This window comes from Hipposideros armiger, unplaced genomic scaffold (assembly GCF_001890085.2).
Source record: "Hipposideros armiger isolate ML-2016 unplaced genomic scaffold, ASM189008v1 scaffold_551, whole genome shotgun sequence".
In the NCBI taxonomy this organism is placed as follows: domain Eukaryota; kingdom Metazoa; phylum Chordata; class Mammalia; order Chiroptera; family Hipposideridae; genus Hipposideros; species Hipposideros armiger.
This window is the reverse complement of record NW_017731901.1, coordinates 923,079-950,443: the sequence shown is the minus strand read 5'-3', so window position 1 is coordinate 950,443 and position 27,365 is coordinate 923,079. Positions and strand designations below refer to the sequence as shown.

The window sequence follows — 27,365 nt, the reverse complement described above, 5'->3', positions numbered from 1 at the left end:
ACAAAAGACATCGACCCCCACCCTTGTCTGATGCGGTCATGGTGACCGCCTGGTCACTAAGGTTCGGGAACATGCATATTTAGGCCCAGACAGAGGACCGCGGAGAAGATCTTGGCTTCCAGTAGGTTATATGGCCACGCCAGTCAACCCGCCGCTTTCCTCTCCCACTTTACTCTCCCCGGTCCCCACCTCCCTCCTCCTCTCTCTCGACTTCATTACCTTACGGGGCAGCCGGGAGGCGGGGCCAGCGCGGCCGCTGGGAAGGGACGGGCGGGCACCAGCCGTCAATCCGAAGCCCCGCCCCCCCGGGCGTGCATGGCAGGCGGAGCCGGCGCCCCGAGACTGGGATACGGAAATCGGAGCCTAGCAGCGCGAGCGCAGTCTCTAGGCCAAGCGTGTTGTCGTGCTATCCTCTCCTCTTAGATTCACGCCGGAAGTGGAGGTAAGAGACGACTCTCTTTTTTCATGGTGAGCTTTTTCCCAGCTGGCCGCGCGGTAAGGGTCGTCTATTTGAGGAGAAACCAGAAGCGCCCTTCACATTGGAATAGAGAAGTCAAGAGCCGGCTGCCTTCCAGGGTAAAGGGCCCAGATGAAGGGCAGGGCACATGGACATGCGCCCAAATGCATGGGTAGTGGGGCACGGTCCCACTCCATTTAGACAGGTGTAGACTCCATCCACACTGTGTAGAGTCATAGACTCCGCTGTGTGGAGAAGCGTCGAATGCCCTCCTCCCTTCAGGAAAATGAGGCTCCATTCCGCACTCTCCCGGTGTAGACAGGCGTCGACTCCACCCGTAGAGAGACCTAGCCACCTCCCCACCAGACTGACCGGCGCAGACCTCTACCGGCGCTAAAGCACACACAACCGCCTTGATGCATCTCTTCCCTTAGGACAGAGGCTTTGATATATTACCGCCTGCTTCCCCCCCCCCGCCCCACCATCGGTATAGAGGAGCTCAGAAACTTAATATACAGAGGGAGGGAACCATCCTTCTCTCCCTGCCTCGCCGCAGTGTAACTAATTGACGGAAGCTCCGCCCCTGCAGGGATGGTAGGTCACCCCTCCCGAAGTGGTTGGAGGCACAAGCCTCAGCCCACGGAGAACCGTGCAGATTTCCCCCTCTGGCTAGAGTGAGTACCCATTGTGGAAAATCAGACCCGACCCCGACCCCTTTAAGGACGTGCTGGTTTATTGAGTTTGTAAAAGCCTGATCCTAAAAATGCCCCGCAGCAAATTGTAGTAGACCTTTACCCACGAAGAGACTGTCAAATCTTCCTCTTGTGGGGCTCCCAGGGTAGAGGGGCTTAGATTTGTTCTCCTTTTACGGTAGACACGGATCATCCAACCCCCCCCTCCCTCCCCACCCACGGATTTAAAATCATCAAATGTAGCAAAGGAGAGACTACAAGGGAACAGATAGGTGCAGCGCCCCCTCTCTGCAGTGTTGAGAAGCAGTGACATCACTGATCACCCTGCAGTAGCCGTATGTGCATATGGGCTCTCCACTTACCCAAGGTAGAGGAGCTCAGATCTCTTTCTCTCCATACAAAAACACAGGACCCCTTCCCCACCAAGTATAAGGGCCAAGCCATTGAATTTGTAGCTGCATTGTGGTGCCCCACCCATGCAGAGAGCCAGGGGTCCTAGTGTCTTCGATGTTAGTGCACTGCTGACTTCAACTCATATAAAAGATAAACAGGTCCCCATCCCTCCTCCCATGGAAGGGTCTAATATAGCCCATAGCAGGCAACGTGCAGACCCCACTCATGCAAAGCTGCATAATCCCCCCTTTCTTAGTGTGGCACTAATGTTATCTCGTAGTAAAGACAGGCACATCCCTCCCCAGGGTAAAGAGATCCAGGACCACCCTCTGCACAACTCAGAGATGTACAGACCTGCCCTTCTCTCCCATGCAGCAGAGATGTACACGGCCACTGTGCTAGTTTCCCCAATTCCTCTGCACCCCCAGAGTAGAGGGACAGAAGGCATCTCCTTCCCAGTCACCAAGGAACTGACCACAATCACACATACAGGCACAGATTTTATTCCCCCATTTCTCCAAGATTTTGCATTGACCTCAGTCCACATAGACACACAGATAAAAAAAACTTTGTTCTGAGGTCCCTTTTCTTGAGGGTAGACTCCTGGGACCTGTCTTTCCCCACCTTTCAGGGTACATGAGACACAGAACCCCCTACTTTGGAAAAGAGGTACTATTAATACCTTCTATAGAAAAATATCATCCTTGCATACCCCCTTCCCTCAGCATAGAGGTTCAGTGCCAGTCCCTTACCTAGGATATATAGAGGGTGGATGATTGAGGACCAAGGACCCCATCTGATGCATTGAGGCACTGACTCCACCCAGGAAGAGAGGTTTTGACCTAGCCTCCCTTTGGGTAATGTGACACTGCCTTCCCTGCGTAGACACAACCATCCCAGTCCCCAGCTTTATTGTAGCCCCTTCTCCCAGTTCCTCTAATTGTTAGGGCTTCTTTATCATGTTCTTTAACACTTTAGTTGGCCTTTTGGGGGCTCAGAGGAGGCTTGTGGCACTGTGGCCCCCTGCTTCTGTCTTCAAATTGGTTCTCCCATTCTGACAGGAAGAAAGTCTGCAGATTTGAACCTACCTCCTTTCAAGCTGGTCATCATGATGAAACTTAGACACAGTGAGTTTCTTTTACCACTCCCTCCCAATCCTAAACTTTAATGAATATTTATAGTGTTTCACAGCAACTTTAAAAAATTGCGCAGCATGTACCAGATCACTGTGTTTTTTACCCCAACTTTCTTGTGAGGTAATGTCCCCCTTATCCCTCATTCCCATTTTATAGGTGAGAAGCTGCGGCTCAGCAAGGTGAATAGCAGTAAATACCATATCACACTGCCTGGAATCCTAACGTGCCCTAACGGTTTTCTTTTTAAGTTGTGCCATTAAGTTGGTACCATAAATTGTACCAGTGGTTAGGAGAATGGACCCTGGAGCCAGACTGAGTTTGAATCTTAGCTTTACCACTTATTGGTTGTGTGGCCTTGGGCAAGTAACTTCACTTCAGTCTCCTTATGTATAAAATGGGGTAATAATAGTATTTACCTAATAGTATCTACCAAATAGTGTTGTGAGGATTTAATACATTAAAATAGGTAGGATACTTGGAACAGTGCCTGGCACTGTGGATGGCACACTGGGTAGACTGGAAAGGAATTATGCAACCTCAGTAGCCCCATATTCGATGTAAATGGTGGCCCTGCGTATGTGGGCTTGATGAAAAACAAATTCAATACATTTACTTCATATAAATCATAAAAGTGACATCATGAATCAGACTTTGGTATGTTAAATAATCATTTTTTTCAAGTAACAAGAAAAACGAACAAAATCAACTATACTCTAGGAACATCAAATATCAGATGATGATAAAATTATTGGTAGTGATGAAAAAGACAGTAATTAGCTGGTGAAATACAATATATGCATACAAAAGAACCCTGGCAGTTTTAAAACAACTAGGAAGTATTGTATGGGAAGATTATATGGAAGACTGTATTGTATGGACAAACTATTAAATAGATCTCCAGGATTTGTTAAGTGAAAAAAGCAAGTTGCTGGCAGGCATACATAGTATGTTACTTCTGTGGGAGAAAATGGGGAAAATAATATATATTTGCATTTGCATAAAGAAAATGAATGATGCATAATAAACTAATGAAACGGTTTCTTATTGTGGTGAGAGGATCATAGTGGCGAGGAACAAGTGTGGGCAGTAGACCCCTCAAAGAACACCTTTTTTTTTTTTTTAAATTGGGGAATTGGGGGATGGGAACAGCGCTGGGGAATTGGGGGAAGGGGAACAGACAAGTTGCTGTCCTTTTGTTCTTCAGTCTAGTTGTGGAGGACGTTGCTTCACTGGCCCAAGTTGGCACCATCATTGCGCTCTTCCCTGGCGAGGCAGATCAGTCGCCGGCTTCTGGATGGCCGTGGCTGCTGGCTGCTCATGCTGGCTATACATGGTAGCCCATGACAACCCACTGCTGCAGGGGTTGCAGCCTATGCTGTCGCCGCCGGCGACTCACAGCAGCCCAACTCCAGGTTGAGCTGTTGTTCAGCATGTTAGCTGTAGAGGGCAGTGTCACTGGCCCTCATATGTGGGATCCAAACCGGGGCCCTCTGGCATCCCAAGCCAGCTCTTAACCAACGTGCCACTCGGCCAGGCCCAAAATACACCTTTTTATTTTGGAACTCTATGACCAATTAAAGAACAATCATACATAGATACATTAGTGGGGGAAATGGTGAACATTAAATTGAATAGAAAAACTTTACAGGTGCACACAAAACAAAGGCTTTCACTGGTAAATTGCAACTAAGGTATGTAATGATGAGTCTAACTGGGATGATTGCAGAGGAAGATAGCGGCGGTGCTATGTGGTGCCGCTAGAGATACCCTGGACCCAAATAGTAAAGATAGTGATTAAATCTGGGAAGTTATTGAGGAGCCCTACAAAGAGTGTTCAAATACAGTTTCAAATGTACATTTTTGAATGGTTAATAAGAAGGAGGGTGTGTTTGAATACTTAAAAGATTTACAACCATCAGTGATTATAACCCGTTGTAATTACAGACCGTGAATGTAAGCTGCACAGGGAGGGAAGGGGGTGGCTGATGAATAAGGAACAGTGGAGGCTTCAGTGTTTTGGAAGTCTTTAGGAGATTGAACAAATTAGCTTGAAGATAGTTGAGAGGGGTGTCTGAGACTGCTTTCTGACGTCCAAGCAGTTAGAGATGATGATCGGTGTCACCACGCCAGTGGGTGGGCAGGTGGCTCCATGGAGTGGGGCCTCTGGGAGTGAGGATGTCGAGGGCGTTGGAAATCTGAGCGTGGGAAGGGGCCCAGGGACTGCTAGGTACCCAGGTTGATGATGGCAGGAATTGGGTTGGAAATAAAGCTCTGAGCCAGGTGCTTCAATAAATGTAGAAAAGTGACTCATAGGTGATAGGCATAGCAGTGGTCTCAAAAAGAGCAGGACTTCCTCCTCCCCCATTTTTTCCTTTATTAACAAGAGGGAGAAATAGTCTTGGTTTGGCAACGGTGAGTTCAGAGGACACCTCCTTTACCTACTGGCCCCAAGGTATTCATGTGCCAGAGAAAACAACAGCCACCTTTCCAGAGGCCTGCAGGTGAAGAAGCAGTGTCCTCAGAGCTGAGTCTCCATTAAGGCAAGAGGTTGGGGAATTGTTCCCAAGGAGAGATGGAAGAATTAGGGGAGTGCTGATCTCCCAAGTGGGAGTTTTGGAGGGCATAGCGGGAAGTTTGAAGCAGGGGCAGAGGGAGGATGGGGAGTGGAGTCAGTGCCAGGCTGGGTGTACAGGGATGTAGTGGGGTGAGATTATGGGAGATGATGGGTGAATGGAGAGATCTGCCTTTGAGTAGTGTGATGTGTGAGAGTTGGTGGATGGAGACATTGAGGCTCAGCGAGATTTAAGAAAATTCATTAATGTCATATACCTAGGTAGGTAGTTACTGACTGGGTCGGGATGGCTACAAAATGGTAGCTGTTTTCTTTCTGAAGCTATTAAAACAGATGAACAGTGGCTCCTGGGTGCTGCAGTGCTATGAGTGATGACTGCACCCTTCCCTTTTCCTCTTCCCTCCCTCCTTCTCTCTGAAGCAGATGTTTTCCCCCTATCTATGTGATGTATTTTCTTTCATTGTGTGCCTGTATCCAGCGCAGGCCCTCAGTTTCCAGGGAAGTTAGGCAGATGGAAATTGTTGAGTAAAATGGCCAGACCTGGTTCATTCCAAACCTCATATTCTTTTTTCATTACAACATGAATACTTTGGAAGAAAAGGAGAATTAAGGTCTGTTTTTTTGTTACAGGGAAATTTGACCCATTCACATTCATTATGATAACTACTATGTTTGGTCTAATTTCTACCATCGTATTTTATATTTTTTGTTTGTTTCTTCTTGTTCTGTGATTTGCTTTTATAAAATTGATCAAGTTTAAAAAAAATCATCCAACAGTAATTAAAATTATGTTGGTAATTACATTTATATTGACATCAAACATAATTAAACTTAAATTTTTCTATCACTTTACCAAAGTTAAATAATTATTTTTATCCTACTCTTCCAAAGTGAGACTTGTAGCATGCTTTCATGCTTTTGCTTTTCTGACTGTTATTGCTTGATTCCTGGATTTTGTTGAAATAATTTGGTATTTTAGTTCTGAGCTATTTCCCTATGATATGCTTCCTGGATTTTAAAAATAATTTCTTAATATGTATCATAGTTCTTAGTCACATTACTAGCAATTTTTTAGATTTCAATGGTAAGTTTTAATAGATTTTCTGTCTACTATTATTTGTTTCCATTAGGTTGAGATCTTTATTCTGATTTAGTTTTTATTTTTGCTGGTGTACCCCTCAAGTAGTTTTTACCAGAAAGGGAATAGAGGTGGCAATCTTTGCACATCTGAAAATGTCTTTTCTTTTAAACTTCACATAAGAGTGATTTATTGGTCAGGTATAGGGATTTAGCTTGGAACACAGTCCCTTTTCCCAAAACTTTGTAATAGCTGTTCTTCTGTCTTAAGTGTTTAAGAGTTGTAGATTTGAGAAGGCTGTCTGCTTCTCTCATCTTTGTTGGAAACTCCTTGTTTGGGTTTATAAGATTTTTCTTTTTTCTTGGAGTAATCGCATTAAGAATTTGCAGTCCTGTGGTCGCGTCCCCCCTCCCCCCGCCCCGCCATCTTATCCGTTGCTTCACTTTCTGTGGTTTCAGTTACCTGTGGTCATCTGTGGTCTGAAAATAATAAATGGAAAATTCCAGAAATAAACAACTCATAAGTTTTAAGTCGCACACCATTTTGAGTAGCATGATGAAATGTCATGCCATTCCACTTTGTCCCACCTGGGATGTGAGTCATCCCTTCGCCCAGTGTATCCATTCTGTACATGCTACCTGTCAGTGAGTCACTTAGTAACTGTCTTGGTTATCAGATTGATATCATGGTATTACAGTGCTTGTGTTCAAGGAACTCTTACTTAATAATGGCCCCAAAGTACAAGAATAGTGATGGTGGCAATTTGGATATGCCAAAGAGGAGCCATAAAGTGCTTCCTTTAAGTGAAAAAGTATTGTATATACTCATATATATAGGACAAAAACATAGTATATTTAGGTTTTGGTACTATTCGCGGTTTCAGACATCCACTAGGGGTCTTGAAACACACCTCCCGTGGATAAGGGGGGGGTCTACTGTAGTATTTAATTTCTCTGTTTCCTACATAAACTCTGCTTTGGTGTGAACCACATGAGGTGATTGGGAGCCTGTTTTGGTAATCTCAAGCTGCTCCTATGTTTGTTTGTATATACCCTGACTTCCCAGAATCTCCCCTTCTAGGAATTCCTTTAGCCCCCTTGCAGGTGGTGAGAATTCAGGGAAGCCATTCTTCCCCAAGAGGCCAGCTGTGAAGGGGATGACAGATGGGACTTACCATTGAAGAGGGCAAAGAGACCTCTTATGTTTTTAGGCTTTGTTAAGGCGGGCTTGGAGGAGGTGCAATTTAGCTGAATAGGGCAAGTCCCTTTGAAGGCAATGGCCTGAGCAGGGTCAGCAGGAAGGGGCAGTTATTTCCCCGTGTACTGAGGGCATCTACCCTGGCTGAGCTAGCTGGGACTCCTCAAATAACCTTTCCATGCTGCCAGGCCCCACCGCAGCCTGGTGCCGGAATTGTTGAGCTGTCTCCTGCCAGAAGTTGGGGGAAAGAGGAGTCACAAGCACACATTCAGGTCACTCTCGTCACAGGATTCCCTTCAGAATCGTTTCCGTTTGCATTGAAATAATGCCCCAAACATTATGTCCAGTACGTTCTCTAACAGTGTTGATGCCATCTCCGTGTCTGTCTTGTGCTGGGCTTAGACAGACAGAGTATCTGAAGCATCCTTAGGTTCCCAGTTTGGCCTGGCCTTGATTAAGGTGTCAGCAAATGTTGGGTAGTTGGATGATGGCTTTTTTTTTTTTTGTAGAAAATAAGCCAGGTAAAAGCTCCAAAGGTTGCAAGAAGGTAAGTTGGCCCCACCCTCCGGTAAGGTATGCCCATTGTTGGAGTAAGGTCAGAACACGTGCCCTGCCCTAGAAGAGGCCCACAAAACATAGTAGATACTGGGTGACTCTAGACAGAGTACCACATTGGACTCAGTGGATCCGGCTTTCCTTCCCTCTCTGGGTGGCTGCAGCAGAGAATCAGCAGCATTTTTTAAGTTTACACTACAAGCCATATGCTGCTTTGTGCTTGCTTTACCTTGGTAGGGATTGTCATCATCCCAATTTTTAGATGAAGAAACTAAGCCTCAGTGAGAAAGTTGCCAGGTTCAAAGTAGCACAGCTGGGACTTGAGTCTGCCTGAGTCCCAAATCCCTATCACTCATGGAGAGGAGGAAGTCTAAAACATAATATTTGGCCTCAGCTCCTGGTCCTGCTTCGAAAGGTATGGGCAAGTAAGGCTTGGGCCAGAGCTGTGGTTCTCAAATTTTAGCATGGTTAAAGTTCTCACACTTCAACCAGACCTCCAGAATTACCTGGAGGCGGGTTAAACCATAGAGTCTGGGCCCCACTCCCAAGTTTCTGATTCACTGGGTCTATCGTGGCATCCAAGAATTGCTATTTCTATCAAGTTCCCAGGTGCTGCTGCTGGTCCAAGGACCACACATTGAGAACTACTTAGCTTTTTACTTGGCCTTTACTTGGGGAACCTTCCCAGTTTACCCCCGCTCCCCCACACCCATTTCCTGGGGTTCATCAGTCAGTCCCTGCCTGGCTAGGGGAAGGAGGGTCTCTCTGTAGCCAGATGGGCATACCTCTGGGGCAGAGCCCTTTGTGTTTTGCTTACTCCTGTCTTCCCTCCCCCCCCCTTCCCGATAACTGCACTTTTGAGCAGCCTTAATCCTCCAGGATTTCCATGGATTCATTAACCTTGGTTTTTCTCTTGTGTGGTGACCACCTTGCAAAGCAGAATGGGAAGAAAGCAGCCTCCAAGGTGGCCTTTGCTCCCCAGTTTGTTCACTCCAATGAACATGCCAACCGGGAGGCTGAATTAAAGAAGAAGAGGGTAAGCCCTTTTACCTTGGGGGAAAGAGAGGGCCTGGCTTGACTGACAGGTCCGTAGAAGTGGTAAATGGAAGGGCGAAGTCCAAATGGTTAGGGTTGTTGAGGCTGTTTGTGGAAGGGGAGAAGGGAGAGGGGTTGCTTTGATACTTGATTTAGTGTCTCCATTTGCTCACCTGCCAGCCCATTGCTGTTTGGCTTCTGTTCCCACTGTTTCACTGAAATGGCCCCTGCCAGCCTCACAAGTATATTCTCTGACATCAGACTCATGGATAGTTTTCGTCCTTCATCTGATCCAAATTTTCTGAATTTGAGACCATGTTGTCCTTGAAGCACTCTGACTTTGACTTGCTTGTTATCTCACTCTTCTGGATGTCCTTCCTATTTCCCAGTCTCTCTTCCTGCTCTTTAAGTGACGGGCCATCCCACCACCATGTGCTCTTTCCCCTCTCGTGTTAAGGGATTCCTTCTGCCTGGAACACATTCTCTCTCAGCTTCTCATGCCCTGTTTTTTTATTGTTCTCTGCCCTGTTTTCCCTGCCCACATCTCTCTGTCATTTTCTTTTTCTCAAACCCCTTGCCTCCTGCTGTCATATCCGCTTTCTCCCTGTATCCCTGCTTTTCCCACCTTTGCTGTGTCATACTCTTTCTTCCCTCTGTCACTTACATCCTATTACTCTCGGTCACCCATCCTTCCTTTAGGCTGCAGACATAGTCAGCTACAGTTCCAGTGTGTGTTTACTTGTTAGGTTGAGGAGATGAGGGAGAAGCAGCAGGCTGCCCGGGAGCAAGAGAGACAAAGACACAGGACCATCGAGAGCTACTGTCAGGATGTCCAGCAACGCCAGGAGGAGTTTGAGCGCAAGGTAAGAGAGCAGCCTTTGCCCCTGGGTAGGTCTGGTGTGGATTTATTCAAAAGCATCTTCTCTATGAAAGGGAAAGACAAAAGGTGTGAGATTATTGGGAGGGAAATAGGGAATCAATGCAGAGAGGATGGGAAACAGTGGGGACAGGGGATGAGAGGGAGGTAAAGGACCATTTTGAGCCTTATCTGTGACTGGACAACCCTGGTTAGGTCCTTTCTCCCTGGCTGGAACCCAAAGACCGGGGGTTGGGAGTGGGGGTGGGGAGACTCAGGACTAGGGGATGGAGAGAGAGGGAGTGAGAGTATGAGGGGAGGGTTGAGAGGAGTATATGTGAGGGGGATGTCCTTTTCCTTCTAGGGCATCGGTTCTCAACCTGTGGGTCGCGACCCCTTTGGGGGTCGAACAACCCTTTCACAGGGGTCGCCTAAGACCATCGGAAAACAAAAAGATATTTACATTACGATTCATAACAGTAGCAAAATTACAGTTATAGAGTAGCAATGAAAATAATTGTACGGTTGGGGGTCACCACAACATGAGGAACTGTATTAAGGGGTCGCGGCATTAGGAAGGTTGAGAACCGCTGTTCTAGAGCTTCTTACTGCCTTTCTGGCATATAGTCTCTTCTCACAGAATGTGCACTTTCCAACTCATAGTCCCTTTTCTAACCTAAAGTACATATTTTGCCTTCTCTAACCCATGTCTCCTATAGATTGTTTTTCTCATTTACACCTTCCTCTCTCATTCATCCCTCACTCACCCATGTGCACACTCAGGCCTCTATCTGGGCTGGAACACACACTTACATATGCACACACATGCACCATTTGGGTCTTTCTGTTCTTTTTCCAGTTTCCAGCTTTGTTGGCTGGTCAGAGCTACTCTTCGGTGGGCTGGGACTCACATGGCTTTCCCAACCTCCCATGGTTTCCAAAGCCTGGCTTTCACTCTGTTTCCTCCCCTGGACCATTCTCTTCTTTTTTCCCTTAGGAGGAAGTTTTGCAGGAATTAAATATGTTTCCTCAGCTGGATGATGAGGCCACAAGGAAGGCTTATTACAAGGAGTTCCGTAAAGTATGGGGGCCCATTGTTTGTTTGTTTTTTAAATGTAAGAGCATTAAAATTTTTTTTTAATTGGGGAACAGTATGTTTTCCCAGGACCCATCAGCTCCAAGTCAAGTAATTGTTCCAATCTAGTTGTGGAGGGTGCAACTCAGTGGCCCATGTGGGGATCGAACTGGCAACCTTGGTGTTATGAGCACCGCACTCTAAACAACTGAGCTAAGCGGCCTCCCTGACCCCAAGTCAAGTCGAGTAGTTGTTTTCAATCTAGTTGTGGAGGGCACAACCCAGTGGCTCATATGGAGATCAAACCGGCAAGCTGGTGTTATGAGCACCATGCTCTCTCCAGCTGAGCTAACCGGCTGCCCCTGGGGACCCATTTCTTAAGGCTCTTTAGGGAGGCCACCAATCTAGTCCCATCTGCTTTTTATTTCTGTTTTGCCTGACTGAGATGAAAACCTTTTCTTTCATGGCCCTGTGTGATTGCTACCCAATACTTCCCTTGCCTTCATTCCCCCGACCTTTGCCCTGTAGGTGGTGGAATACTCTGATGTGATTCTTGAAGTCCTGGATGCCAGGGACCCGTTGGGCTGTCGCTGCTTCCAAATGGAGGAGGCTGTCCTGCAGGCAGAAGGCAACAAGAAGCTGGTCTTGGTCTTGAACAAGATTGGTGGGTGTTGGGCAGGATTGGGTAAGGCAGGGTGGGGGCCAGGCCTTCTTGAAAGACTAGCTCGGGCCAGACCCCGAGACCCAGCAACTCAGTGGTATTCCTAACAGTTGTTTAAGGTAGGAATTCTTTTTTTTTTTAATTGGGGAATTGGGGGAGGGGAACAGCCAATTTGTTGTCCTTCAATCTTAGTTGTGGAGAGCACAGCAAGCTCAGCTCCAAGTCCAGTTGTGCCGCTCAGCTCAAGGTTCTGTGTTCAATTAGTTGTGAGTGGGTGTAGCCACCATCCCATGTGGGAGTTGAACCAGCAGCCTCGTTGTTAAGAGCGCATGCTCTATCCACTGAGCCATCTGGGCGGCAGCTCAGCTCAAGGTTCTGAGTTCAGTCTTTAGTTGCGGGCGGGTGTAGCCCACCATCTCGAACAGGCAATCTTGTTGTTACACCAGCTGAGCCATCCTGCCACCTGTTGGCAGCTCAGGGGCAGCTCAGCTCAGGCGCAGCTCACTGGCCCATGTGGGAATCAAACCAGCGGCCCTGTTGCTCAGAGCTCACATTCTTGAGCAAGCTCTTAACCAACTGAGCCACTCTAATGGCCCTCAAGGTAGGAATTCTTGTTCCAGTTTTTAAAGCCAAGAATCTGAGAGGTGAAGTCATTTGTCTAAAGACACACATAGAGTGTATTAGAAGTTGGGAATAGAGTCCAAGCCTGTTTGCCTTTCCCCTGTTCTTGTCATTTTGAGCCTTATTGGCCAACCCTGTAGAGTTTCTGTCTTCTCCAAGCTGGAACCTAAAGATTAGGGCCAAAGTGCATATGGGCTCAGGAGTCATTTAGGTCTGAGTCTCATCCCAGTTATGCTATTTTCTCTGGAATCTTGGACAAGTCATATCACCTGAGAGCTTCCATTTCTCAAGCTATAAAATGGGCTGTGACTGTCCCAACAACAGGGTTGTTGTGAGAATTAATAATTAAGTGCTTGGTATATGTGTGGTCAGTATTTCACTTTCTTGTCTAAGTTATTCTTGACATTTGGTTCAAACTAGAATGATCCAGAGAGGGGATGGGAAACACAGCCGTTGGGAGGCCTCAGGCACCCTGTCTTCGAAGTAAGGCATCTGGGACCAAAGAGCTAGTGTGCCCATTCTCCCTGAGAGAATAGAGGTCCCCTCAGGGAGGGCCAAGTGGTCCCCTAGACTAGACTGTCCTTCCTAACGCTTACCTGGAAACTGGACATGGATTGGCAGGGCCAGGGAGATATCTGTTGGGGGAGTGGGACTAGCCTTGAGTGTGGGTAGATGCATCTTTGGAGTGAGCCATAGAGATAATGTTCTCCTTACCAGTCCTATCTCTTCCTGTTTTCTCCAGACCTCGTCCCCAAAGAGGTTGTAGAGAAGTGGCTGGATTACCTTCAGAATGAGCTGCCGACTGTGGCTTTCAAGGCCAGCACGCAGCATCAGGTCAAAAACCTGGTAAGCTGGGGCCAGGGGCATCTAGATTCAGGGTAGCCTGGGGCCAGGGTTGAGGGATCATGATTTGGACTAGGGACTCCAGCTTTTTGGTAATTGAACTGGGCCTTCAGCTTTGAGCCTTTTGCTTTACTGGATGACATTAATATTAGTTTCATTTCATTTCTGCCCATATTATTGTTCTTTAGAAAGTACTTTTTCCAGATGTAAGGGTAGTACATACTGTCTATAGAAAATTTGGAAAATATACTTAACTGTTTGTTGATTTTTAAAAATACATGCCTTCATTCGTTTTTCTCTTTAAAATGTCACACTGCTTTCTAATTATCATTAACACAGAAATACATTTTCACTGTAAAATATTAAAGTATACAGAAACATTGGCTGCTTCTAGGGAGAGAAACGGGGTGCTGGAGAACATTTTGTCAATTTTGTACCAGGTCTACAACTTATTTATTAAAAAATAAAGTAGAAGAAAAAAACATTTTTAGATAAAGCTTACACACCCTTTCATCAGTACCCCTAATTCCAGTCTCTGTTATCCATATATACCCAGAGGTAAACACCATTGTCAGTTTGTTGTGTATTCTTCCAGTTGTTTTTTTGTACTTTAGACATGGATGTCTATATAAAGAGAAAATAGTGTCTGGGAGAATCATATGTGTCATCCTGTGACTTGCTCTCCGCCCTCCCCCCCCCCCGCTTGGAGATCTTTCTGTAGCAGTCTACTTTTTTGATGCCAAATAAAATTAGTTTCCAACTTTTTTATTGTTACAACCAGTACTTCAACACAGACCCTTGCACGTGTCTTCTTGGCCCATGGGCAAGTGTTTGTGTAGGTTAGGTATTGAGAAATGGAGTGGCTGGGTCATGGGCTTTATGCAGTTTATATTTTATATATTTGGGGGGGGCGCAACACTGACAAATTGCACCTCCCTCAAAGTGGTTGTATAATTTATCTTCCCACCAGTGGGGTAGATGAAGGTGTGAGAGGGCCTATTTACCTCTACTCTTGCTGACATTCGATATTATTAAACGTTTTAATCTTTGTTAATCTGGAAGACACAAGATATCTCATTTAAATTTTTATGGCCTTTTTGATGGCAAAAATGTGGTTAGCATCTTTTTTTGCTAACAGCTTTCTTTCATTTGTATTCCACTTTAAGGATATATCTCATTAATCTGTTTCTTGGTGATGCATATTTAGGTTAATTTCTATTTTGCAATGCTGAGGTGGGTAAATAAGGAAAGAGAGATGGAAGGGCATCTCGGCAGAGGAGGTGGCATCAGGCGTAGAGAAGGAGGCTGGAATGCCTTGTCCTATGTGAGGAATCAGGGGAAGGTAGGCTGTGTGTGGGCCAGGCACTGTCTCTTCCCTTTGCAGGTAGGGAGGGCAGGCGTCCCTGTTGTGCAGGAGAGGGCACCAAGGCCCAGAGAAGAGAAGCAGTGTTTGCACACGCCTGTGATAGGAAGAGCTGGAACTCCAATCTGGCTTGTCTAGAGGCCAGATTGCCATCCTGCCCGTGCTGAAGGAGGCAAGAGACATGTGTCTAGGCGGAGGCAGGGACAGAGAAGACTGGAGATGCAAAGGCAGTGGAAAAACAGGCCTTGTGAGTCTCTGAGGGGAGCAGGAAAATGGCAAGCATTCGGGTCCTGTGTGAGAAGCCTTTCGCTTTGGGCTGGGATTCTTGGTGGCCATAGACAGGCCCTGAAAGTTGCTCTCAAAGTTGGAAATCTGGGCTCAGACTACATCTCCCGCCTGATGCCTGTTCTGTAATACCCCTCATTTTCTAGAACCGTTGCAGTGTGCCAGTACAGCAGGCCTCTGAGTCACTGCTGAAAAGTAAAGCCTGCTTTGGAGCTGAAAATCTCATGAGGGTTCTGGGGAACTACTGCCGCCTCGGTGAAGTGCGCACCCATATCCGTGTGGGTGTTGTGGGTAAGGCACTTGGGGGCACGTCACGGGGCACAGGCTCTTCCTTGAGCAGAGGCTTCATTGGGGGAAATGATCCTAGGAACTTTGTGTTACCTATTTGGGGGGAAGAGAGGAGCAGTTCAGGAAGGGTTTTGTGATTTGTAATTTGGATTGGTGGATGTGAGAAGGCATACTCAGAATCACCACCATGCATTGAGTGTTAGAACCGTGGACCAAATGCACGGGGCTAAACTTGGATTTGGTACCATCTCATCCTGCCAGAGCCATGGGAATTAGTGGTGAACATCTCCCCTTTACAGATAAGAACACTGAAGCCCAGAAAAGGGAAAGGGTCTTGAGGGGCTCAGCCCTGTGTGAGATAAGGCAGAGCTGAGGCTCAAACTTGGGCCTGTCTGGATCCCAGGACACCAAGGGAAGGATGATGGGATGGGTACAGGGAATGGAGATAGGCAGAGGAGAGAAAGTGAAACCAAGAGAGAAAGATATTGGAGAGCTGGACACTGAGAAAAATATATAGATACACATACCTGCACAGACACAGAAAATGAACTGGGAAGCCAAAGGTTGGGGTTGGTGGGCAGTGGAAGGAGAGACAGATTGAAATGACAGAGGCATGCTGAGAGATGGAGATTTCAGAAAGAAATCCAAAGGGACATGGAGACAGACATGTGCACAGAGACATCCCGAGTGAGACATAAGAGGGCTAGAGTCACCCCATGTATGTAGAGAGGCAGATATACCCAAAATATAAAGAGAAAAACACAGGAACCAGAGAGACAGATTCAGAGAGATAACATGCATAAACAGGCAGAAACAAAGATGGAGACACAGAGGAATGCACACATACAGATCTACAAACACATGTGCAGATCCACATATGTGGAGACGTGTAGAGACCTAGAGGAGGTAAGTCTAGTGACAGACAGACCCGGGGCAAAACACATGCAGACCAAGCCCTTCCCACACACTCACCCCAACTCCACCTCCTTCAAGCAAATAGACCCAGAGACACAACGTGTCCCCCAGATACACTAGGCCCTCAGACACAGCCATGCACGTAGAGTCACAGAGAGAGACAAATACACATCTATGATGAGAGATATACACATAGAGAGAGGGGGAGAGAGAAAAGGGAGGAAGGGAGGGGGTTAGCGAGACACAGACAGGGAGAGAGAAAAAGAGACACAGTGAAACACATACGGATGGGGCATACATGAAGGGAGACCCCTGAGAGAAGGAATGTGTACAGAAAGAATGAGCAGAGTTGACAGGGAATTACAAAGAGAGGCAGCATTGTTGGGGTGGGGAGAAAAGGAGAAAGGACAATGGCCAGAATGAGAAACAGACAAACCGGCAGAGAAAGAGATGCTTAGATACAGAGATAATATGGAAAAAGAAAGATAGGGTAGCGAAAAAGATTGAATAGGAGAGAAAGACAAAAATAGAAAAAGCAGTAATATTTAGAATGAGAACGAGAGAGAGAGAGAGAGAGACTTCCATGCACACACAGGCACATCTGTGAGAGAGCAGTAGATACGTAAATTCTAGGACACAGGGAAGGAGAATGGTGAGAATGAGAGACCCAGGGAGGGAGAAACAAAGACATACAAAGGCAGAGAGGTGCTCACAGATGCCCAAACAGAAACCACAGGCAGACAGCTGCTCAGAGAGCCAGACATCTGGAGATGAGTTTTCCGCTTCACCCCAGTGAATTACACACCAGGACAGATGGTTCTGTTTCACAAACACTTCCCTCTGTCCACCCTCTGTTGGATCATGTCACAGAGGCCTTGCATTGAGCATCTTTCGCAGGCTGGTGGGAGGTGAGTACAGTAAGTCCCCAACTTAGGAACATTCAAGTTGCGAACTTTCACAGATACGAACGGACCTCACATTACGAACATTTGTAGATGCAAACAAATCGTGGAAGTAGCTCACGTGTCTGCCGGACATTGTCGCAGCTGTGCTGCTGTGTGCTTGCTGTACAGTGCGATAGCGTACAGTAGTACAGTGCTCAATCAGAGCCCAGGATGTCCGGAAGCAAGAGGAAAAGCAGTGGTGATGCAGAGGGGACTGCTAGGAAGCGCAAAGCAATAACCATGGAAAGAAAAATGAAAATAATTGAGAGATTGGACCGAGGCGAAAAGATGGTAGATGTCGCTCAGTCTTATAACATGAATCATTCAACCATTGGCACATTTTGTGTGTGTGTTTAGTTTTTTTATGCTTTACATTGTATATTTGTGTCAAAGGTGTATAAGACTCACTTTGTCAGACTTATGAATGAATCCGACTTGCCAACATTCTCCCAGAACACAACTCGTTCGTAAGTTGGGGACTTACTGTATCACAATTAGAGAGTGGAACACACCTATCCACTGTGGTCACAAATGGAGGGGAGGAGGAAAAGGCCATGTAGGGGCTTGATCAGGGCCTGGGGTGGGAAGGCAAGAGGCCAGGTTCTGATCTGGGTTCCCCATGGCCTGGTCGCTGCCCCTGCCTGGGCCTCCCACACACGCTGGCCTAAATGTTTCTGAGGGCCCTTCCTGCCCTGAGCCATTTGCTGCTCCTTTATAGGCCTTCCCAATGTTGGGAAGAGCAGCCTGATCAATAGCCTGAAGCGCAGCCGTGCGTGCAGTGTGGGAGCCGTTCCTGGGGTCACCAAGTAAGCACCTGCCTGCTCCCCCACTTCCATTGACTCTACCATTTCCCCAACTCTCACCTCACGTCTTCAGCTCCTGCCCCTTTTCTTATCTTAAACTAACCTCTGATTCTTCCCTGGGCATGGGAATCTCATTTAACAGTTCGCATTTACCTGTCACACCTTAGGTGTGGGCCAGGTGCCCAGCTGGGTACTCCCCTCCCACCCCCCTTTAGCTCCTTGAAACCTCCAAACAGCCATGCAAGACTGGGCTATGAATAAGCAGCTCCACTTCCTAGGTGAAGCCACTGAGGCTCAGAGAGTCAGAAGCTGTCCCATGGTTCTGCAGCTCAGTCTCCCAATGGCGGAGGCCAGACTAGAATCAGTTCCAGGTCTGTAGGGCCCCAGAACCCCTGGCCCCACGTCTCGCCACCTTCATTTGTATGCCATCCACCCCTCACCCCTTCTCCCAACTGTGTGCCTGAGGCTTAGAGGATGCCAGACACATCCGGGCTCATCAGTGTCCTGCGTCCTCCATCTCCTCTTGCCCAGGTTCATGCAGGAGGTCTACCTGGACAAGTTCATCAGGCTGCTGGATGCACCAGGCATTGTCCCAGGACCCAACTCGGAGGTCAGCACCATCTTGCGCAACTGTGTCCATGTGCAGAAGCTGGCAGACCCTGTGACCCCGGTGGAGACCATCTTGCAACGCTGCAACCTGGAGGAGGTGCGTAGGGCTTTTGTTCATGCCCTACCCTACTCTAAGGGCCCTTCGTTCTTCCTCCACATTTCTTCCTCTCTTCCTCAGATTTCCAACTATTACGGCATCTCTGGATTCCAGACCACTGAGCACTTTCTGACTGCTGTGGCCCAGCGCTTGGGGAAGAAGAAGAAGGGAGGCATATACAATCAGGAGGATGCGGCTAAAGCAGTCCTGGCTGACTGGGTGAGGTGAGGAGAGGCTAGAGGTAGGAGTGAGGCTCCACAAAGCGGCTGATCTGTGTTCATTGCAATGGCAGGGCAGGGGAAGGCCAAGGCTGCAGGCCACCTCCTGCTCAGGGATTTATGGCCAGTGATTATCTAGCAATCAGCCTCTTACTCAGAAGCCACCATGTGGGTTTGCTTGTTGTCCCTCACTGTTTTTGACTTGGGAACTCATTCTCTCTTTGATTGGTCATTTGTTCTCTTAATGACGTCACCAATTTCCTCCCACCTCACAATGCAGTGGGAAGATCAGCTTCTACACACTCCCACCTGCCACCCACACTCTGCCTGCCCATCTCAGTGCCGAGATCGTTAAGGAGATGACTGAGGTCTTCGACATTGAGGATACTGAGCAGGCCAATGAAGACACCATAGAATGTAAGTGAGAGTGTGTGGACTGGTCTGCACGACACTTGGTCTTTCCCTGGTGGAGCCACACGGACCTGACAACAAATCTCATGTTTAACCTCCCCCTGCCCTGGCCCTGCTCAGGCTTTGGTAGTGTGCAGTGAGGTGCTCAGGAAATGTGAGCTTCCTTTCCCCGTCCCTTGGGACCTGGAATGGACTGAGACACTTCTCTCGTGTTGCCCTAGGCTTTGCCTCAGCCACTGCATGTCCATTCCTAGATTTTCATTCTCACCTCCATTGGTGGGCGAGGCATCTGAGTCACAGAAAGGTGATACTTGCTCAATGGCACATAGTCAGTGGCAGGGAGAGGTGTTATTCAAAACATCTCTGCTGCCCTGTTGTTGAAGATGCTCCCAGCTCAGAGTAGCTAAGCAATTAAAAGAATGGATTGCCTAGATTCAAATTCAAGTTTTGTTTCTGTTAGCTGTGTGATCATCCGTGAGCTACTTACCTTCCTTGTGTCTCAATGACGTCATTTGTAAAACGAGGACAGTAGCACCCAACCATTATTTAATATGTAAAAACACTTAGAAACGTGCCTGGACTATATCTAGTACTTGCTTGTTAAATATTAACTCTTACTGAGCCACATGGCTTTCAGAAACTCCAGAAGGAAGTTTGTTCTCTTCACATAATACCTTCTGCAGCCCTGGCTTATGGCTTCTCCTTCCTTCTCTACCCCACCCAAGAAAGGTACCTGGTGCACTCTGGGCCTGTCTGTGGACACTGTGGTGTAGTGGAGAAAGCCCTGGCTGGCCGACCTTCTATTGGGTTGTCAGAAAAGTCATGACACACGTTTGTGACAGATGGCACTGATTCATTTTTGGAAGTGCTAGTGTCATTCACATCTATGTTATTGCTATGTCATTTGACAGCTGACAGTTCTAGCTTCATTTTTAAAAAAATTGAGCGATTTGGTTGAGTTTTGGATATTTTACAACAAATTGAAGATGGAAGACCAAACTGTGCATTTTCGCCATATTTTACTGTTTTACTTCCATAAAGGGAAGAATACGCATCAAGCTTGTGAAAAGCTGCATAAAGTTTACGGTGACAATGCTTTACAAGAACATCAGCGCCAACGATGGTTCCTGAAATCACGTGCTGGTGATTTTGATCTCAATGATGCTCCTCGGTCAGGGAGGCCCACCGAGGTTGATGATGACAAAATAAAGGTATTGATTGAGTCAAACCCACGTTACATGACACAAGAGATTGCAGAAACATTGAACATCCATCATTCAAGCGTTCACAACCACCTGAAGAAGCTGGGATACATAAGCAAGCTTGATATTTGGGTTCCGCATGAACTCAAAGAAGTTCATTTGATGGTGCATATAAACATCTTCAATACGCTCATTAAACATGAGGAAAACGATCCTTTTTTGAAGCGACTGATAACTGGTGATGATAAGTGGATTGTTTACCACAATGTGGTGCACAAATGGTCTTGGTCCCAATGTGATGATTCGCCTCAAACAACATCGAAAGCAGACATTCATCAGAATAAGGTTATGCTCTGAGTGTGGTGGGATTTTAAAGGCGTCGTGTTTTTCGAGCTTCTACCAAGGAACCAAACAATCAATTCAAATGTGTACTGTCGGCAATTGGACAGTTTGAATGAATCCATCATCCAGAAATGTCCAGAGCTCCTTAATTGTAAAGGAGTTGTGTTCCATCGCGACAACGCGAGATCACACACAAGTTAGATCACCCGGCAAAAATGATGGGAGCTTGGATGAGATGTGTTGTCACACCCACCATCCTCGTCTGACCTTGCGCCATCAGACTTCCATTTGTTTTGCTCTCTTCAAAACTCCTTGTGTGGTATAACATTCAATTCAGATGAGGCTGTAAATCAGCACCTTGTTCAGTTTTTCGCAAATAAAGGCAGGTCCTTCTATGAACAAGGAATTATGAAGCTCACTGAAAGATGGCAAAAGGTTATTCAACAAAATGGCCAAAATATAATTGACCTTTGTTCTTTATATAAATAAATGACCTTTGAAAAACATAGATAAAATATGTCATGACTTTCCCGACAACCCAATAGTTTCTGTGTTTCTCTTGAGCACTAGTAACTTTCCTTCTCTGGGCCTGTTGGTGTCCTTGGATTACAAATGAGGACAAGAGGACTTTCTTGCTTTAGAGTTTATTACCCAGGTGGCTTTGGGCAAGCGAGCCCCCTTTCTGAACTTTCCTTTCCTCTTCTATCAAGTAGACAGTTGGGAGGAATTCCCACTCCCATTCTTAGGATGATGCTTGACCCAGATAATGACTGGCTGCCTGTGAGGGCAAGAGGAACTCCACACTGAGAATGCACTTAGGCAAAAGATGGAGGACTGGGAAATTGAGAAGAGGTAGAGGTTACTTGTGAAAGTTCCACAGAGGAGTTGGCCCTAGTGTTGGTCTTGAAAAGTGAATAAGGATTAGAGGGGCCCAGGAAAGGGATGAGGCAAAGTTTAGAAGCAGGGGTGAGGGTGGTGTGGGCCCAGGGCAATGGGCACATTTGCGGTTTGCATTGGAGGCCAGCTGTAGCCAAGGGGCCAGAGGGAGGGGAAGAGAGGCCTGGTCCTGTGGAGGGCATTGCAGTGGCTGTCATTAACAGCAGTGTCTCAGGCCAGTGCATTGCAGGCAATCCTCTGCTGTGACTCACAGCAGCCCTATGTCATTGGGCTTGTGGCATTCTCATTTTCCAGATAAGGAAGCTGAGGCTCTAAGACTAGTTCCCAGTAGGCAAGTGCCCTACTGCAAAACCTACGCTTTGAATCCTTTGTCATGTGGCTTCCCAGCAGGAATTAAAGAGTCTTCCCCACCAACTCCCCTGGGCAGTGTCCACATATCCTTTTCACTGAGGCCTGACTAGGGGGCTGGCAGGAGGGAGGAACCAGGCCCCTGACAGTGGTCTTGGTTGTGTTAAAGTCTTGGTTGTGTTAAAGTCTTGGTTGTGTTAAAGTCTTGGTTGTGTTAAAGGCTTGGCCACAGGAGAATCTGATGAGCTGTTGGGTGACATGGACCCGCTCGAAATGGATATCAAGTGGCTCCATTCTCCGATGGTGAAAATAGCAGATGCTATGGAAAATAAAACCACCGTGTATAAGGTACCTGTCCCGTTTCTTCATGGCAGTCGTCTCCATCCAGGGCTCTGGGAACTGATCAGTCCCTCTGCCTGGCTCCCATGAGATCTGCCTATAATGGTGGGGACATGTGGGTTATTCACTTGTTCCCTGTGGGCTCCCTGGGTACCTGGGAGGGTGTATCCTTCGCCAAGCAATGGCAGGTGTAAGGAGCAGGCATGCTTTCTCATGCAGCCTTCCCAGCCTGGCTCCAGCCCAGAGAACAGGTATGCCCATCTAGCCACCCGGTTGTTCAAGTTGCAGACCTGGGTACCCCTGGTTCTTCTTTCCCTCCAACTAGTATCTGGTATCCCATACACACTCACTAAGTCCCGTAGCTTCTCCCCCTAAATCTCTTGAGACGCTGTCATCTTCTTTCTATCCCTACCATTCCAGTAACCCTAGTCTAAGCTTTCAGTCCTCCCTCACCTGGACACATGTCCCATGGTTTTCTAATGGCCCCATCTGACCATGTCACCTCCCCATTCATGGCTCCCAGCACCTATAGGATCAAGTCAGTATGCTGTGTTATGACTCCTGGAGGCTTCTCCAGTCTCTTCTTCTGCCAGTCCCCCCACCGCTGCCCTTCAGGAGGTCACACTTGAGTGGGTTTCAGACGCAGACGTCTTCACTGTGATGGGAGACACACAGGCTGGGGAGCGGGCAGAGGTTGGGAGAGCATGGATCTAAGGGCCCTAACCTATATATACTACTTGTGGGTCAGGGAAGTCTTCTTGGAGGCTTTGATGCTTGTGTCACCTCTTCAAGGCTGAGGAATTATCTGGGCAAGGGGGGAGCAGCAGCCTGTGGGCGGGGACTGAGCTTGTGCTCATGCCAAGGCCCAAAATGGTGAGACCGGGGTGTTTGGGGAAATCGCTAGTGGGGTGGGCTGGCTGGAGTGGGGTAGAGGTGGGGAAAGATGACTGTAGAGTCAGATCACAGAAGGCCTTGAGTTTGACGTTATACCATAGGTAATAGGAAAATCCTGAAAGTTGGTGGTGGTTTTATGGGTCAAAGGTTTTTTTTTTCCCCATTTTGTTTATTTAAAATATATGTGCGTGTGTGTGTGTATGTATGTATTTATTTTTTGACTAGGTAATACATGTACATGGTATAAAAAAATTAAAAGTACTAAAGGGTATGCAGTGAAAAGTAAGTCTCTCTCCTGCTTCTGTCTCCCAGCCACCCTGTCCCCTCCTTGGAGGCAGTCACTATTAGCAGACTTGAATATCCTTTCAGAGCTATTCCATCTTTATACACACATACATACATACAAACAGACACAGAGATCTATTTTAATTCAAATAGTACCATGTTATTCATATTGTTCTGCACTTTGCTTATTTCACTTACAAATTCATCTTCTAGGTGGTTGCACTTGATCATTTAAAGAGCTGTCCTTTATTTTTGATGGCTACATAATATCTGGAAAGGTTGCTTAAGCAGGGAAGCAACATGGTCAGGTTTGTATATTAGAACTATTAAACTCTGGCAGCTGGGATAAAAATCAGATTAGAAAGAAAGGGGCCAGGGTGGAGGCAGGGAGTCCAGGAAGGAAACTCTCATTTGTACTCTGTAAAAGATGATGAGGCCTGCACTGGGGCAGTGGCAGGAATCATGCCATTACCATCCTCACTTAGGTAGCTTCAAAGGTTCCCCTGATGCTTGCAGGAAAATCAGTGTAAAGCTGTGTGTTTAAGGCCATTCCCGATAATATTTCCCACTGAAGCCCCAGAACGTACCATTTCCCCCCAGGGACCCATAGTAGTTCCCCACTCTGTACTGTAAGCTCCATACCAAGGCTCAGGGCCCTGAGCAGGGGCACTCCATTGCACAACTCCGGGAGATACCATTTAGGTATGCTGTGTTGTGAATAGCGCCCTGCCCCGCAGCCTGCGAGTTGTACAGTGTGGTAGCCTTGCCTCTCCCCCACTGTGGTGTAGCAAATAGTCATACACACATAAGCTTGACTGCTTGAGTTCTAATTTATTTCATTGCTTACTAGCTGTGTGACCTTAGGTGCCTTGTCATAGCATTATGGAAGGATTAAATGAGTCAATATTTGTGTGTGTACATGTATACATATACATATATGTGTGTACATACGTGTGTGTATGCATGCACATACTTAGAACGGTACCTGGCATATAGTGAGCTTTCTGTCAGTAGTTTTACTATCCACATATACCTTCCCCTCCAGCCAAACAGATACCCTTTTGGGTGCCCAGGTATGCACCATGCTTTTCCAGTGTTCAGTCAGGAATGACCCTCCTTTCAGTAGAAGTATGTTGACCACCACCATCCCCTCACCCTCTGTCACTTATGCTGTCTCTCTCTGGTGGGCACTCTCACTTGTAGCGTGCTTGGTTGTATCCTCTTTAGCTTGGTTGCTTCCTGAAGATGGGACTGCCTCTGAGTCATGTCTCCAGCATTTCCCCACACACCTGGGCACAAAGTAGGTGTCAGAAAATATTTGTTAAATTTATTAAGATTTGAAGGGTCACTTGAGAGTAAAGAATCATTGTAATACTAATTGTCACTGATGAAGTCACTCTACTTTTTCATTTTCTTCTTGTGAAAGCCATGCGAGCTACCCATTGTCCACCCCCATTTAAAACAGATGAGCAGACTGCAGCTGAGAGGTTAACTAAGCACCTGCTAGTCTGTGATGGAGCCAGATTGGAGCTTGGTTCTGCATGGCTCCAGGCTCTGTTCTGTTCTGTTCTTTTTTTGTTTTGTTTTTAGCTGAGCCATCCTGCTACCTGTTGGCAGCTCAGTGACTGCTCAGCTTGGGCTGGACTCGAACCGCTGTTGCTCAGAGCTCAAACTCTTGAGCGAGCTCTTAACCAACTGAGCCACTCGGCCGGCCCTTCCAGGCTCTGTTCTTACCCAAGCCTGTCCCTGCCTTCTCTGCAGAAGACTTTGGAGGTACTCTGGCCAGACCTCACCGCTGTCCTCTGTCTCACCAGATTGGGGAACTCACTGGGTACTGCACCAATCCAAACCGTCATCAGATGGGGTGGGCTAAGCGCAATGTGGACTGCTATCCCAGGAACGACTGCCCAGTGGACCGACGCCCAATGCTGCAGAGGATCATGGAGACGGACCCCCTTCAGCAGGGCCAGGCTCTGGCATCTGCCCTAAAGAATAAGAAGAAGATGCAGAAGCGTACAGGTGGGGGCACTTGACCACCCCCCTTATCTTCCAAAAATGGGCCCACCTGGGGCCTTGATTAGGGGCTCCTAAGTGAGCACCTCCATGTGTCCAGCCCTAGGCCAGGGTTAGAGGGCAGGGATGGGTTAGGAGGCTCAACTATAGGCACAGTGGTTCTCAATTTAGCTTATATTAGAAGCATCTGGAGGGCTTGTTAAAACACAGATATCTGGGACCCACCTCCAGAGTTTCTAATTGAGTGGGTTGGTCATGGAGACAGAATTTGTGATTCTAACTGCGTCCCAGCTGATGCTGATGTTACTCCTCTGGGGACCACACTGGAAGAACCACTGGCGTAATCTATGTATCATATAGCCACCATTTATTCATGAGCTGCTTTCTATATATTAGGAAGCTTACAGGCTATCTACGTTTACTTTATCAATGGGCAGTATACTCAGAAATCCAAAAGGTACAAAGGGATATACAGTAGAATGTCGCCTTCTAATCTCCCAGTCATCCAGGCCTCCCCCGAGAGGCAACCAGTTAATTTTTTGTATCTCATGTCTGAGATAGGGATGCAGGCAAACATCCGTATATTCTTTGTTCTCTTTTATACAAATGCTGGTCTGCTGAACATATAGTTTTGCCACATCATTTTTCCAATCAGTATATATTAGAGATAGTTCCATGTTGATTCACAAAAGAACTTCCTCCGTTTTAATGGCGGTCTGTTGTGTGGCTGGCCCATTTAGGTCTTCATGCTATACTAATCTTCACTAACACATTGCAAAAGTCCTATCCTCATTTGGTAAGTGAGGAAACTGAGGCCCAGAGTCATTAAGTGACACATTCAAGGTAAGATAACTATTATTTGATGAAGCTAAAATGAAAACCTAGGGTTGATTGACCCCATAAGCTCTGTTCTTTGAACTAGGCTGTATTTATAACCATTTACTCTTGGCCTGGTTCCACCCTGAGGTCTGGGACTCCAAAGATGACTTGCCCTGGAACTCCTGGTCTTATTGGGGAGTGGGGAGGAAACAAGAAAACAGACATTGGCAACACAGAGTGATCACTGTGAAGACACACAAAGCACACTGAGGGAACCTAACCCAGCCTGGAGATGATAGTGGGGTAGGGGTGATCAGTGAAGGCTTCCTGGAGGAGGTGATGTTTGAGGGGAATCCTGAGGAACAATAGGGTGTGGCTGGAGGATGGGACATAAGCATTCAGGCTCAAAGTCTACTACTATGCTGTCCCTTTGGTGTGAGAGCTTGGAGGGTAATAGCAGAGTGCTAGTAAGTTCAACACAGTACAAGAAAATGGTTTGATACCAGGAACGGGTAAAAATATTTGGAGCCCAGCGAGTCTAACATTCTGAGATAGAAGCTGTGTTGGGGTGATGATTTCACAGGTAGACAAATGGGTCTGCACGTGAGGTTGAGCAGTGGCTTCCAGGAGCCCACTAGATGTTTAGTGTTGGGGGCGGGTAAGTGAGCCAGTTTGGGAGTTTGGTGCAGACAAAGGTAGATGTAGGCCAGATTCTGCAGGCCTCCTGTTGGCAAGCCAGCAACCAAGTGACTGCCTATATTTCTCTATCTGCAGATAAACTCGCCACTAAGCTGTCTGATTCCATGATGTCTGCCCTTGACCTGTCTGGCAATGCTGATGATAGTGCTAGTGACTGATCGACTGATCAACTGATCTCACCCCTTCCTTCCCTCCTCTCAAGCAACAGTTCCAGTGGGATGGGGGAATACAGATGAAGTGAAATGGTTTGCTTCTCCCTGAAGCACTTGCATATTAAAAGAACCCCTCCACCATACCTCCCACCACCACTCTTTCCTCCATTCTCCAGAGAAAGAGTCCCAAGCAGCTGGAACTGCCAACCCAATGCCCTTTATTTAGCTCCTACTCTGTTTACAAGAGAAATAAAATAAATTATCAACAGAT

The 27,365-nt window shown here is 47.0% G+C and overlaps 1 protein-coding gene across 3 annotated transcripts; it reads left to right on the top strand.

The window, feature by feature from the left end:
• Nucleotides 1–301: 301 nt before the first annotated feature.
• On the top strand, nt 302–27,365 carry GNL3L (G protein nucleolar 3 like). Of its 3 annotated transcripts, none has more exons than XM_019669280.1 (16): nt 302–442; nt 2,604–2,669; nt 8,035–8,072; nt 9,021–9,116; nt 9,862–9,978; nt 10,969–11,052; nt 11,575–11,710; nt 13,071–13,174; nt 14,966–15,110; nt 17,685–17,772; nt 18,301–18,475; nt 18,557–18,699; nt 18,974–19,110; nt 22,114–22,241; nt 25,226–25,430; nt 27,018–27,365. In XM_019669280.1, the coding sequence occupies exons 2-16, from the start codon at nt 2,651–2,653 to the stop codon at nt 27,098–27,100; spliced, it is 1,698 nt and encodes a 565-aa protein (XP_019524825.1). In that variant the 5' UTR covers nt 302–442; nt 2,604–2,650; the 3' UTR covers nt 27,101–27,365. The 3 variants fall into 3 exon arrangements, with proteins under 3 accessions (XP_019524825.1, XP_019524827.1, XP_019524826.1); XM_019669281.1 differs by lacking the exon at nt 302–442 and adding an exon at nt 467–576; XM_019669282.1 differs by lacking the exon at nt 8,035–8,072 and having other exon boundaries at nt 303–442.